The sequence below is a fragment of the Physeter macrocephalus genome, chromosome 7 (genome assembly GCF_002837175.3).
Source record: "Physeter macrocephalus isolate SW-GA chromosome 7, ASM283717v5, whole genome shotgun sequence".
Taxonomy (NCBI): Eukaryota; Metazoa; Chordata; class Mammalia; order Artiodactyla; family Physeteridae; genus Physeter; species Physeter macrocephalus.
In genome coordinates this window covers 101,248,432-101,263,846 of record NC_041220.1, presented here as the reverse complement: position 1 = coordinate 101,263,846, position 15,415 = coordinate 101,248,432, and the positions used below count along the sequence as shown (strand labels likewise).

The 15,415-nt window shown below is 43.4% G+C and overlaps 1 protein-coding gene across 1 annotated transcript in view; it reads right to left on the bottom strand.

Moving 5' to 3' along the window:
• Positions 1–337: 337 nt before the first annotated feature.
• The window catches only part of PROM1 (prominin 1), a 117,289-nt gene continuing 102,211 nt past the window's right edge, over positions 338–15,415 (bottom strand). Inside the window, exons 16-26 of the mRNA XM_024119531.2 lie at positions 14,774–14,858; positions 12,890–13,036; positions 12,138–12,209; positions 11,035–11,127; positions 9,129–9,182; positions 8,436–8,516; positions 8,264–8,332; positions 5,677–5,769; positions 1,915–2,033; positions 1,305–1,329; positions 338–397 (exon numbers count right to left, since the gene is read on the bottom strand). Coding sequence (XP_023975299.1) covers positions 338–397; positions 1,305–1,329; positions 1,915–2,033; positions 5,677–5,769; positions 8,264–8,332; positions 8,436–8,516; positions 9,129–9,182; positions 11,035–11,127; positions 12,138–12,209; positions 12,890–13,036; positions 14,774–14,858 — 898 coding nt within the window. The remainder of the gene's footprint in view (positions 398–1,304; positions 1,330–1,914; positions 2,034–5,676; positions 5,770–8,263; positions 8,333–8,435; positions 8,517–9,128; positions 9,183–11,034; positions 11,128–12,137; positions 12,210–12,889; positions 13,037–14,773; positions 14,859–15,415) is intronic.

The following is a 15,415-nucleotide window of genomic DNA, read 5'->3' as shown; positions in this document are numbered from 1 at the left end:
AATGAAGGTGAGGTCATTCTTGCTTAGGAGGAAGGTGATCTCCGCGTCTTACTCTTCCGCCATCTTGCCTCAATCTCTCCATTCTTGCTTAGGATGGGCCCTGACCCAGTGACTGGTGTCCTTAGGAGATAAGGGGAATTGGGACACACACACACAAAGGGAAGCTCCATGTGAAGACAGAAGCAGAGACTGGAGTGATACATCTACAAGCCAAGGAAGGCCAAGGATTGGCAGCAATCATCAGAATCTCAGAGAAAGGCCCAGAACAGACTCTCCCTCAGGTTCTCTGGGAGGAACCAACTCTGCTGACGTGTTGATTTCAGACTTCCGGCCTCGATTAAAGTTCGAGAACACGCTGCTTTAAGCCACTCAGTTTGTGTGATGTGTTACAGCCGCCCTAAGAAAATAATACAGAGACTTCATTAACATCTGTAGTTTAGATCTATTTTTCAATAAGAAGATTAGAGTCATAATTCTGAAATCATTCTTTTATTGTTCACACACAGATCTGCTATTTTCTGGGCTTTCTCTAACTAGGAGTCGAAGTTCCCATTGGATGAAATGTGCCCAAATTCCTGTCTTGCTCCAAAGGCTAAACTGGGAATTCATGAATGTTTTACATATTTAAATTTTCATAGAAGGCTCAGATGATTAAAGCAAAACTTCTAAAAAATAGGCGTGCGCGCTTTCCACTCTTAGGCCGGTCAGTGCATACTCCATGTGACCTCACTGAACTCTGTAAACTCCTGAACGGAAGGTTTCTTTCCCAATATTTGGAGATGCTGCAGGTCATGAACTCATGCAGTTGGAGCTGTTTAAAAACTTTGTCCAATTTGCCTGGGTGCCTCGATGTCTACGAGAACCAATATTAGCATTTTCCATACTGTAACAAAAATAAATGCACCAAAACGCCATGTTATTTCTAAGATGAAGCATTTACATCATGGATTACAAAGACAATGTAATGGTCGTAAAAAGTATATAACAATTTGTTAAATCTATAAAGAAAGTCAAAAAGTATATTTACATTTTCTTCCCTTTAAAAAACCAAAGATCCAAACAAACATTTTATATATTAATAAATTTAACATAGACAATTTTCATTCATTCAGCAAGGATTTCTTCATTATGCTCCATGTGCCAGCTCTCATTTTAAGAGGCATCAGCATTTATTTTTATCTGGGCATATTTGTTGTTGTTATGTAATTTAATGTTATTATTTTAGTTTTAAAAGTTTGTCATCTAATAATAAAGCCCTCCCCAGTCCCACCTTCGAGATATGGCTTAAAAAAGAAAAGGCTTACTTTTTTCATGGGTATAGTTTCAACACTATAAAACACAAAAAAGGGAGATAAAATGATTTTTCAATTACAGTTACAGCTCAACAGCTGCATCCCCCCACCTTTTTACTCTAATACAGATGCTGACAAAGCAAATTCAGGAGAAACACATATTAAGAAGGAGGTAAATGAAGTCAAAATGAACACATTTTGAATACAAGTTCACCAGGCACAGAGTGAAGGGTGGACCGCGGAGCCAAAATGAAAACTAGTAAAAACAGTTATAAAGTAAAGTGCCAAGTCCCCGAGACAGAGGAACTGCAAACAAGAAATAAGAAGGCTGGTTAAGGAAGCTGAGACGATTAAGCAAGGGGAAAAAAAGTTAAAATAAGCATAAGAAAACCAGTACCAAAATTTCACCTGAATAGGGATGACCTATTACACTAATATGTATAAAATGGATAACTAATAAGAACCTGCTGTATTAAAAAAAAATTAAAAAAATAAAGAATGTCATATAGTTGTAATCATAAAAAAAAAAAATCAAGTTTAATCGCATCAGAGCCGTTCTTTAGCAACTGCTCGGAAGGGAGCGCCACTTAGAAAATGATTCCCCAGCCTCTTGTCTACTTACCCATCGTCATATACATCTTCAGAATCCATTCGACGGTAGTACTTGGCCAGCTTTACAGCAAAAATGATAGCAGGAAGTAAAAATGCGGTAGCTTTTCCTATACCAAACCAAAACAAATTCTGCAGGGAGAAAGGAAAATCATGAGGATTAGATGCTTGAAGATGGGAAATGGAAAACAACACTGGCTTGGGGAAAATAACTTTATTTGGCAGTTTTTTTAATGGATTCTAATTTTGTGAACTTAAGATGAGCCGGCCACTGTGTGAAGTGCTACCTATTATTATTTTTTTGTTTGTTTGTTTGTTTTTTTTTTGTTTTTTGTTTTTTTTTTTTTTTGCGGTATGCGGGCCTCCCTCTGCCGCGGCCTCTCCCGTTGCGGAGCACAGGCTCCGGACGCGCAGGCCCAGCGGCCATGGCCCACGGGCCCAGCCGCTCCGCGGCACGTGGGATCCTCCCAGAGCGGGGCGCGAACCCGGTTCCCCTGCATCGGCAGGCGGACGCGCAACCACTGCGCCACCAGGGAAGCCCCAGTGCTACCTATTATTATAATTCACTCCATCTTTCTGAAAACCTTGAATAGATCCTATTGTCATATTTATTTTACAAATGAGGAACAGCAGCAGCAAGTGCTGAAGTAAGGTTTAGCATCTAGGACACCCCCAAACAACAGCTAACCATCCCACTAGACGGCCCCCGGCTTTGAGGCCAGCCATAAGCGCATGGACAGCCTGCAGGCCTGAGCTCAGATCCTTCTCTGAGTTGTTTTTTTTTGTTTGTTTGTTTTTTGTTTTTTTTTGTTTTTTTTGCAGTACGCGGGCCTCCCTCTGCTGTGGCCTCTCCCGCTGCGGAGCACAGGCTCCGGACGCACAGGCTCAGCGGCCATGGCTCACGGGCCCAGCCTTTCCGCGGCATGTGGGATCTTCCCGGACCGGGGCACGAACCCGTGTCCCCTGCATCGGCAGGCGGACTTTCAACCACTGCGCCACCAGGGAAGCCCTCTGAGTTGTTTTGATGTGAGGGTGGTTCATTAAACCTCCTGGCTTTGCTCTGCCTCTGAACAGTGGGACTGGCAGTATCCTCATCCCATAACACTATTGTGTGAAGAGAACAGATGCAATGCTTGGTACATAACGATGCCCCCAACAAACGTTCCATGATGAATTTAACCAATCTTTAAGGATGGTCATGGGCTGAATTCAATCCTGTTCTGCCTAAAGAGCAATGTTAAAGTATTTTTTTAAAGACAGCTGCATATATTCCTAAGTCAGATGTCACACAGAAACCTGGCTTTACGTCTTTTCTCGAAAAGTCTCAAGTCGGAACTCGTAATGCTGAGCCCTCGTTCCCACAAGGCAACATCAGCTGGAGCTGAGTGATGGTTCTTCCTTCAAGAGGGGTATCTGTCCTCAGTTTGTTGCAGGCCATACCACTAGCTCTTACAGGGGTGATACCCAACATTATTTAACCTGACCCACCAATCAGAACAGAGATGGCTGTGCACAACCAGTATGGCCCCGTGGGTACCAGACACTAGCCAGCGTCTGGCCTTGGCCTGTTTTGTAAATCTACAACCTTCCAGATCCTTGTAGAGGCTCAAGTCTGCAGCCCCTGCCTTAGGATAACCCTGTGACACTAGAGCAGCCCTCCCCAGCCCACTGCGAGGCAAAAGGCAGCTCGGACATAAAAACAACCTCCCAGACCCTCATGTCTCGGCCACTGCGCTTCTGCTTTGTTCCTGGTTGAGTTTAGCATTGGACAGAGTGGCATCACTTGGCCCAGAATTTTCAGTAAATTTGTTCTCCGTTCCCACATATTCTTTTATTGGTAGATTTCTATACTTTCAACCTTGTTTTGAGAGGCTTAGAGCTTTATGACAACCATACCTTTTACTGGAAGCTGCCTCAATCCTTCTGGGTACAATCAAGATATAAAAGAAACATGTTTGCCAGCCGGGAGTCTATTTTCCTGGCAGAGCCAAAGGCCAGAACTCTTCCTTACTCTTTAAACCACCTGCTACAAAGCTCTAGCCTACAGTCTTCCTGAGCATCCTCCAGGCCTCCCCTCTAGTGGTCCCCGATTGTTTTGGAGAGGCACCTGCTCGTTGGGTGATCTGACTGTCTGTGAGCAGGCAGTGGAGACTGGGAGCAAGGAAATCAGTTCAGAATGAACCAGCCTAACTAACCTAGGGCTCCCCTAATGAGGGCTTTAATCAAAGCCCTCAGCAGGGGCTCCAAGCAGCAGACCAAAGGGTACAAAGTCAGAAGGGGAGGGAAGCAGCCAGGAGACCAAGGCCCCGGGGGATCTGCATGGCTGGGAAAGTGGCAGGATCATTTCCATCCAGGTACAAAAGTCCCTCCCGCAGAGACAAGTGATAATGGAACAGAGAGATGGACGGATAGAGCAATCTGAATGTACTGTGTGACAGGCAGCTATCTGATCATCCTTACGGCCTGTGCCAGACAACACTACAGATGACAGGGTCACAGCAGTGAACACACAGCTCGTGCTCATGGAGTTCAGAGTCTAGTGTGTGTTGCAGGGGATAGGTCTTACCAAAGAGCCACACCAATGTACAATACAAACAGCAAAAACATCTCTACAGGAAAAGCAGAAAGTTCCATGGGAGTGTACAAAAGGGAGCCAAATGTAGTTGGGAAGATCAGAAAAACCTTCCCGGAAAAAAAGATATGTTTGAGCTAAGACCCGAAAACGGAACAATAGCTAATAACAGCGAACATTTACGGAGTGTGTTAATGTACCAGGAAAGGTGTTAAGGGCTTTCCATGTAGTCTCTCTTTGAACCATCAAAACAACCCTAATTAAGGTGAAGAAGCTCAGGAAAGATAAATAATATTTCCACGTCACGGAGTTCAGAAAATGTAGAAGTGGAATTTGAATGCAGAGTCTGTGTTCTCAACCATTATATTATAAGACCTAGAGGAGTCAGCTAGGTGGGGTATGGGTGTGGAGGGGAAGAATGAGGGAGAAGGAGCTTGTGTCTAATTTCTAGGCAGCGGAACTGGCATATGCAAAGGCCCTGGGGTGGGGAAATCTAGATTTTTTTTTTTAAACATCCTTATTGGAGTTTATAAAGAAATGAAAGAAAACACTAAAGCACAGTGAGAAAAGTGATCAAATAGTGCAAAATGTGCCAATGGGCAGGTACCCAATCATGCAGGGCCTAGAGCATAACATTAAGGATCCTGATCCTTCCTGTGATATTAACAGTAAGCCACTGAGGTGCTTTAAGTGAAGGGAATGAGAGGATTGACTCATGGAGAGAGTCAGTGTATATCGAGGAGTGAACAGAGCTGAGGAATAAACTTGGTTAATTGGAACTTACCAGCCCAATGGTAACATCTTAAAGGGCTGTTAACTCAAAAATTAAACTAAGTTTGCTATAGATTTAGGGTTACATATATAGCTGCACTAAGAGTCCTTTGGAATACTGGCAATCTGCACACCAGTGATGTTCCTTTCTAATTATTTCAGACAAACAGTTTTCTTCATGAGGGTCTCTTGACTTCTGTAAATAAAATTCAAGTAAGGAATGAAGATATGCAGCAAGGACTTTGACTTTTCTAGCTTATTAGTGTCAGAACACATTCATCTACATTTTAGATCTTAGGTCTTGGATTCTACAACTGTAACAGACCCAAGCAGAAACCTATTTTATATTATAGTGTGAACTACCATCCGAAAAAAAAAATCAAAGATAATGAGTTTATTGTGTTTTCTTCTTTTGAAAGATGAAATTCTTACCAGGGGGTCGATAATGTAGCTGCACAGAAAGACATCAATAGCCGAATCTAGAGCAGTGGCCACTGGTTTGCAGGCTGCCATTTGCTCAGTGATCTATGGGGGTAAGAAAAACAGACAAACTTTGATGGAGCCACACCCACAAAATTCCACAAGAATAAAATTAAACACCCTATTCACTTCTGGCCTGTTCACAAAAAGAATCCTTAGGCCCTCTGGATATGGAGCTGATAGCTGATTTCTATGGATGAGTTCTACAACGTAAAAAAGTATGTACATGAAAGGAAGACCCCGATTCTCTCTGAGCCTCGGTTTTTAGTTCCCTGGTTTGTTATTTGGAAATGTAAGACCCATCCTTGCTGGACTCTGCAGAGACTTAAAGAGTATACGTGGCCAGCACAATGCCTCAGTCTGAATTTCTTACCCGCCCCCTTTCTAGTCTGACAAAGGATGTGGGAAGAAACTGGAAAGTTAGGTAATGAATAAGTCTACATTTTAGAACAGGGGTTGGCAGACTTTTTCTATAAAGGGCCAGAGAGTAAATATTTTAGACTTTGCAGGCTCGGCTGAGATTATCTGTCGCAACTGCTCCACTCTGCCATGGTGGGGCGAAAACAGCCACAGACAATATATGAACAAATGGGTGTGGCTGTGTGCCAATAAAACTTTATTTACAAAAATGGCAGGACCTGCTGACCTCGTTTTAGAAGACAGAAAGCAAAGTACTCATTACTGAGGTAAGACTAAACAAGTTTAATGAATCACAGACAGATGCTCCAATCCCATTAGCTTAAGAAAACTATATTCATTCATTCAAAAAACTCTGGAGTAAGTACAATAAGCTAGATGCTAGTTCCCGGGGTGGGCAGTGTGTCTTATTTCTTTTCCTTTATTGGTTGGCTCACCTCCCCCTTTTCTTCCACCTCTACCTTACAAGGCAGCCCATGTTAATAACATTATGTTTCTCCAAGCTCAAACAACCGTATACACTCTCTTTATAAACTTTTTCACTGTTAGTGTTATAAAAAATGGGGTAAGGGTATACATGGATCAATGGAACAGGATAGAAAGCCCAGAAATAAACCCACGCACTAATGGTCAATTAGTCTATGACAAAGGAGACAAGAATATACAATGGAGAAAAAGACAGTCTCTTCAATTAGTGGTGCTGGGAAAACTGGACAGCTGCATGTAAAAGAATGAAATTAGAACAGTCCCTAAGACCATATACAAAAATAAACTCAAAAGGGATTAAAGACCTAAATGTAAGACTGGATACTATAAAACTCCTAGAGGAAACCATAGGCAGAACACCCTTTGACATAAATTGCAGCAATAGTTTTTGGATCCCTCTCCTCAGAGTAATGGAAACAAAAGCAATAATAAACCAATGAGACCTAATTAAACTTAAAAGTTTTTGCACAGCAAAGGAAACCGTAAATAAAACAAAAAGACAACCCATGTAATGGGAGAAAATATTTGCAAATGATGTGACCAACAAGGGCTTAATTTCCAAAATATACAAACAGCTTATACAGCCCAATAACAAATAAAAACAAACAACCCAATCCAAAAAGACAGAAGACCTAAATAGACATTTCTCCAAAGAAGACATACAGATGGCCAAGAGGCACATGAAAAGATGCTCAACATCGCTCATTATTAGAGAAATGCAAATCAAAACTACAATGTGGTATTACTTCACACCAGTCAGAATGATCATCCTCAAAAAGTCTACATATAATAAATGCTGGAGAGGGTGTGGAGGAAAGATACTATAATTCTCCATCGGTTGCGTGCGCCACTGGAAACTTCACTCTGCTCCTCCACTTCTCTCTACTGATTTATTCACGGAGACTTAACTTTATGGACCGAATTTTGTCCCCCAAAGGTTCCCATGTCAAAGTCCTAACCTCCCGTACCTCAGAATGCAACTGTATATGGAGATAGGGTCTTCAAAGAGGGAATTCAGGTAAAATTAGGTCACTAAGATGACTCTAATCCAATAGGACTGGTGTCTTTATAAAAGAAATCTGGACACAGACACAGAAGGAAGACCACGTGGGGACACAAGGGGAAGACGGCCACCGACAAGCCAAAGAAACAGGACTCAGAAGAAACCAACCTGCCGACACTTTGATCTTGGACTTCCAGCCTCCAGAACTGTGAGAAAATAAGCTCCTGTTGTTTAAGCCCCCTAGTCGACAAATACACCAATGACATAGCAGGTTCAGTGCTGCCCAAGGCGTGTACAAACCACAGCTGCAAATGGACTCTAACGTAAGGAGCTCACGGTTTGCCAGGGGAGACACAGTCGAGGAGACCAGAGTCCCTACAGCAATTAGCAAAGGGAGCCGGGGGAGAATGCAAGGGGCATGCCGTCCGCGGTGGGCAGGCCCGGGAAGCTGCCCAGCATGGACACACTTGTGCAGAGTCTTATGGTGCCTCCACTTGTGGCTCCTACATTCAAGGTCCTTTTACTTATCTTCTAATTTCTGTGAATTTCATTTGATTTCCTCCTGATTTTATCCTAGAAAATGACTATCCCAAGACACAGCCCCCTTATGTTCATCAACGATAAACCACTTACAGAGATCTTGACCCACTGCAGATAATGTTCAAAGTAGCTCATTATCGTATTCCCATACTTCTTACTTTCCTGGAAAGACATCAAAGAGTAATAAAGCCATTAAAATGACTCTATCACCGTCTGTAATCATGCAGTTATGGTCACACACCCATTTATTGGCATAACAACTTACTTCAGCAATAATTGTGGAGATTCGGTTTGTGATGAAGTCCTGAGCAGAATCCAAAAAGAGAATGATATTGGCCACTTTCACCTGGAAAACACAGCAATGGTCGCCACGGTATCAAGTGATAAAAGAATTTCATCAGACAGTTTATATATTGATGCGAGTACTGTTAACTCAGCCCCACAGCCCCATGACTTGCTAGTTAAGACTCTACTAGCTGTTCATGATTAGTGACACCTTCCCTGGCTTGGCTTCCCAGGAGATGGGTATACGTCCCCACCCCATCATGGTGAGTGAGCTTGGCCCTGTGACTTGCTTTGGCCAATGGAACACCGATAGGGTAGCACTGTACTGGTTTTCTAGTGAGAGTGAAAGTTTGTGTGTGGAAGGCACTGAGATTTGGAGGCTGTTTGTCAAGCAGCATTATCTCTGTAAAAGTGACCGATGTACCACCTACACTTGCATCCTACACATCCAAAAACAGCTTTCTCCTGTGTACATAACAAGCCAGGATGCGGTCTTCATTTACAGAAGTCCTTGTAGAAAGGAGAGGGTGGGAAAACCCAATTTGGTGTTTAAAATGGGTGGATCACTGAGACTTGATTTTACTTTAAGTACCTGCAAAACCCAACATCTCTGAAAGTCTGTGTGTGCTTTTGTAACAAGACCCCAAGACAGAGAAAGAAAACAAATCCTTACCCCCAATCCACTGCTTTTCTGTTGAAGCTCCTTCAATTTTTGGTGCACAGCACTCTGGTGAATAAACACAGATCATATTTCCTGACCTGTAACGTGAAGCTGCAAGATCACATGCTTTGTATCCCCCCCACCCATAAGTCAGCCATCAAATCCGACTTTACTCTGTAATAGTTTCGTTCGAGAAAAAACAACAGACACAAGGAACAATATGCACCTCACATATTTGGGTATAAGAAAACCTGAAGAAGAAAATTGGGATACATATTCTAGAGCTTCAAAGGGCAGCACACCATGTGTCAGGTAGCCACAAAACTCTTTTGAATCAGGTTTGCTCAAAGTGGCAGGCATTGTTTACAGTAAAACCTGTTCAACAAGAGTGGCTTAATTTGCATGGTTTAGATGAGGAATTGGCAAACTTTATCGGTTAAGGACCAGATAGTAAATACTGTAGACTTTGTAGACCATACCCTGTCCTAATCTCTCAACTTTGCCCTTGTAGCCAAAAGCAGCCACGGATCATCTGTAAACTAGGTGAGTCTGGCTGTGTTCCAGTCAAACTTTATTTGTACAAACAGGCAGCAGAGGAATTCCCTGGTGGTCCAGTAGTTAGGACCCTGAGCTTCCACTACTGGCGACCAGGTTCGATCCCTGATCAGGGAACTAAGATCCCGCATGCCACACGGCGTGGCCAAAATAAATAAATAAACAAATAAGTAAATAAATAAATAAATACAGGCAGCAGGCCAGATGGAGCCCATGGGCTGCAGTTTTCAGGGCCACAGTTTGCTAACCCCTGGTTTAGATTGTAGGTCACATCCACAGAACAACTTGCCTAATTGTAGGTTGCCCCAACTCTGAAAAGGCCAAGGAGTCCTGTGTCTACTTGAAGGAAAGCATTTAAGGAACATGTCAACACCAGCTTAAAATGTTAACATATTTGTGCTAGGCATAAAGTATAGCAGAGAGAGAGCTGTGATGAGCGCAGCACACAAACTAAGAAAACTGTAGAGGAGGACTTGGTGAATACTCCACTGAATTAGAAAGGCAGGAGGAAAAATGAAGAGAGAGATGGTAAACACTAGTTCTAGAAGATTCTGAAGGTGGAGTCAAACGGACGAATAAGCCTCTTCAAACCTGACCAGGCTGACTCTGTAACCTGGTTCCCACGCAGTCCTCCCCTTGACGACCGCAAACATGTCCCTCCCACATGCAAACATAGTAATAATGGCTCCAGTGAGGCAAGGACCCTTCCCACCATTTTTAGATGAGAAAACTGAAAGCCATAAGACTTCAGAGAGGCAGAAGCAAGATATGAAATCAGGTCGATCTGACTCCAGAGCCCATGTTCTTTCTCTGTTACAAACTGCCTTTCTGGCATTTAGGAAAGAAGCCAGAAGGCAGAGAGGAAAGAAAAGCAAGGAAAAGTGAGAAAGTTGGATGGAAGAGAGGAGCAAAGGACATCAGAGCAGGGAGTAGAGCTAAATGAATGTGGAAAGAAAGGACATCGCCTTGCCTCACATATTTCATGGCAGGGTATGAAGACAGAGAGTTTGATAATAATAAACTAAGTAAGAGTGAGTCCAGCACTTCAGCTGCTGCATGGCTGACAGGAGCCTGTTTAAGGCCATGGAAACGAGAGAAAAACATAGGAGGCAACCACAGATTTAAAATAACTGTTCACACTCAAATGGAAAAAGGCAACAAAAAGGCAGAAAATCTGTGGTGAAAATTGAAAGTGTGTCCTCTTCAAAGCCCAGCTACTATCATTTATTTTAAAAATAGCTCAATTTCTTAGCCTGAGGTCAACCAAATTTGACCTACGCGTGACATATGAATATATCATTAGGCTAGGTGAAACAGAGTTTGCCCAGGGCACAGCAAAATATCAAAGGTTGTTGATTGTTACCATTAATTTTTGCAAAGGAATGATTTCATCACGATGAATATTTCTTAAGATTCCTGTATTATTTTTCAGGCTCTGTTTCAAATTTCCTTGGGGCTACAAAGAGAATAAAGTAAATAAATATTAGTACTTGTTTCCAGACTCTGGAGCACTCTCTCTAATCAGGACAGAAGTAGGCAGCCCTTCTTATATGATGACGAACTTGGAGGGACGGTGCCAAGACACCCTCCTTCAAACCATGGAACCATGAACTCTCAGCAATAACCTACCCGCATGGGTTCTTTCTGAGTGCCTGAGGCTGCCTTCTCTCTCTCTCTCTCACTTCACCATAATAAAGCCACTGTAAAGCCGCTTTACAGTAGCTATAGCTCCATTTTACAGATGAGAAAACCAAGGTTCAATCAACTGAGAAATTTTATTTAACCCACACTTAAATCGTTTTTAGTATAGTAACGTCTAACAAGCGTTACTACTGCCTCCATTTAACAGATGAGGAAACTGAGGCACATAGGGGTGAAATATTGTGCCTAAGTTCCCACAGTTAGGAAGAGGCTGACTCAGGATTTAAATCCTGGTCTTCCCCCAGAGTCCAGGTCTGCTGCTTTGTGAAAGGGACCAGTTACAGCCATTAGTCACCAACCAGCAGAGAAGCTGGTAATGGGGGAGCTTATGGGGCTCGGATGGTGCCTTTGCCCTCCCTTATCCGCTCATTATTGGCGATGCAAAGCACCAAACGGGATCTCCCTCCCACGTCCTCAGTTACCATTCCCTACACTGCAAGAAAATGAGCGCACAGGTGTTTGGCAGTGGAGGGGTGGACGGAGTGAAAGCAGGTCCGGTGCTAAAGCAGTGAGGGCAGCAGCACCAGAAGCAGAGGCTGGGAAGAGCCTGCACCCTGAAGCTGCCCTGGGAACCTTCACACGCTCACGGACTGCGGCGCCACGTGGCAATGGCTGCTGCTGGGAACTTTTAACATGCACAGAGCGGCATGTTTAAACAAGGGTTACTTGTGGTACAAGGAACCTCTTCCATAGCTTCTCTAAGAACGGTTCTGACATTTCACATCTACAACAATGACAGCCTTGAACCGGACCGTTTGAACTCACCAAATGGTTGGCTTTTACTTCTAGATCATTTGCAAATGATAACAGATTCACTTTTGTGGGATTTTTCCCAGTCTACAAAAGAGGTGTAAAAAGCTGTGTTATGGATATGGGATTTTTGAACCTTAACAACATTTTAGTAAGCAACAGAGTGAACATGAGTCCATAACCATAAAGTAAGGCTAGACACTCTAAGGCTAGACACATCTGCATTCTTGTTTATACACACAGTATTATCTGTATTCAACCATAAAGAGAAATAAAATACTGATACATGCTGTAATGTACATGAATCTCAAAACACTTGGGCTACATGAAACGGACCAGTTAAGGTTATCAGACACAAAAGGTCACATACTGTATGATTCCATTCATATGAAATATCCACAATAGGTAAATTCATAGAAACTGAACACAGAGTGATGGTTGCCACGAGCTGGGAGTGGGAAATGCGGAGCAATCGCTTAATGGGATCGGGGCTTTCTTTTGGGGTGATGAAGGTGCTTTGGAACTAGATAGAGATGATAGTTATGTAATATTGTGATTATACTAAATTCTAGTGAATTGCTCACTTGGTAAAAGAGTTAATTTCATGTTGAGTGAATCTCATCTCAGTAAAAAAATAAAAACAAAAAACTAACAAACAAAAAATATTACATATACACACACACACACACACACACACACACACACACACACACACACGATACCCTAACTTTTCCCCAAAAGATCAAGTGTGAACATATGGGTCATACCGCAGCCATGAAGGCACCATAGTCTATTTTGTCTATTCCTGAAGAACTGAAATCCATAAGGTTTCTTCTTCCTGCCTCATCCAGCAGAACTATATTGTCAATTCTTATATTCATATTTTCAAAATTATTATTTATGTTTCTGGTATGCTGCATAATAAAAAGGAAAGATATAAATAAATCCACTTTTCTCCAAAAACATTACCTACTTAATGCTTTAAAAGAGCAATAAAATTACACAGGCCAAAATAAATACACATGTACCTGAATGACGTTTCTTCCCGGTTCTCTTCTCTCCCCTCCCATTCCTTCCCCGCCTCCATGCCTTCTTCCCTATGCCCTATGCCAAGCACTATGTGAGGAGGTGGAATGCAAAACAAAATCATATTGCATCTCTACCCTCAAAGATCTCAAAGGGAAGAGGCAGTGTCGTGATAAAGGCACATGAAACGCATTGGGACACCAGGGACCGAGCCTTTCAAGGCAGGAGGCTGGGGAGGGCAACAGAGAGGAGGTGACTTCTGAGCAAGTCTTGACAAACAGAGATGCTGAAAGGGGCTGGGCAGGCTGCTTTCCAGGGAAAGGAGGCAGCATGCACTGGACTTGGGTAATAGAGAGACTTGAGATCAACGGGAACATGGTTCATGACTTGGGGCCTCTCCCACCCTACTCATCATGGTGCACCAAGAAAACGGCACATGGCATAATGAGTAAATGAGTAGAGGGCATCGATTAGGGCTTGCTTGCAAAATTATATTTTATCTATAAATACATGCAGGCTATATTTAGGGAAGAGAATCCGAAATTTGTATACAGCTTTCAAATAAACCTCTTCACATCTGAAAATCATCAGGCTGTTGTGGCCTCATGGCAACCCCGGAAGCCTTCTGTGATGCCTCAGTGGGTAAGCCATGGGGTTTGGGGAACAACTTCTCCCCTTGATTTTCCTCGGTAATTGCTTCTATATCGGAAGCCCAGAAGAAACAAGGTTCCTTAGATTCTCTCCTGCACAGCTGAGAAGGCCAGAAGGCCTCCAGGTATGAGGGAGTGGGCACAGCCTAGGCTAAGGGCGCCCTAGGCCTGGGCTGCTGAAGCCCCCTTGCCCCTTCCTCCAGCCAGTGTGCTCTACAGGGGTCTTTCCTTGGAGTCTGAACACTCAAGACTTGGGTGCCGGTCTGGGCAAAGGAGGAGGAGAGGTCATTCATTCCCTTCTGTCCCTTCCATCCTTGTTGCCACTGTCTCTTGCTAAAGGCCTACCTGGGAGCTCTGTGCTGAAGCCCCCTTGCCCCTTCCTCCAGCCAGTGTGCTGTGTACAGGGGTCTTTCCTTGGAGTCTGAACACTCAAGACTTGGGTGCCGGTCTGGGCAAAGGAGGAGGAGAGGTCATTCATTCCCTTCTGTCCCTTCCATCCTTGTTGCCACTGTCTCTTGCTAAAGGCCTACCTGGGAGCTCTGGGGCCACAGCCATCATTCGTAAGGAGTGAGGACTCTGTGGGCCACAGTTCTTGTCCCCACTCAGGGATGTGACAGAAAAGGATGGCTGGTCTGGGAGAGTCAGTATCCCTGGGAAACAAGTGGGGTTTTTGCCTCCAGGAACAGGGACACTCAAAGGATAAACGCTTTCCCTGTGAAGTGTCTGCAGGGAGGCCCCCGGAGAGGATCTTCCATCATCTGCTAGAGAAACTCATGCCTCAAGAAAGTCAACTGGTCGGGGGTGATGCAAATGTTTTGGAATTAGGTAGAGGTGAGAGTTGCATAGCCTTGCAAATGTACTAAAGTCACTTTAAAATGGTTAATTTTTATCTTATGTGACTTTCATCAAAAAAGAAAAAAGACAACTGAATTTAGTAAAGAAATGTCAATTTCCTGATTGGTTCTAATTACTCACCTCTTTAATGCTGAGATGTTCACTGATATTGTAGGTGTTCTCTAGCTTAAGTGTGGCATAAATGCCTTTATTTTCTTTGCAATCACTGAGGGAATAAACAGAGAAATCAGGATCCAGAAAGGCAGTTGTGGCTACCTCTGTCCACCGCTAAGGATGGAGAGAAAGGCGAACTGTTCGTCTTTGTTTAACCTGTGACCACAGACATGGCATCTGGGTGTCGACACGGAAGGCCATCACCAGTGGCTGCACGAATCCCCCGAGTGCCTGCCATTCCTGACTTCGTTCCCTGTTTTACTAAATGTCCCATGTTTGCAACAGATACACTAGGACTGGTAAATACTACATCCTTCTATCTGTGTCCTCTGTGTTCTTTCCAGTGCTGTGAGTAATAATAACAAGTTTACAAATTGGGAAGAACTCTAATCTAAAAAAACAGCAGATGTCAGAAAGAGGCAAGTTACAAAGCACTATCATTAAAAGATGTCATAAAAGATTGAAACTCTATCAAGCCCCTGCCAGACCATCTCCCTCCATATTTCCAGGGTTGAGCTTCACCTACTAAACTTAAGGTTGGACCAAGGGTAGGATGGAGATAGGGAGGGGGCAACAAACATCCAAACGGTCAGTCCACTTCGGCTACAA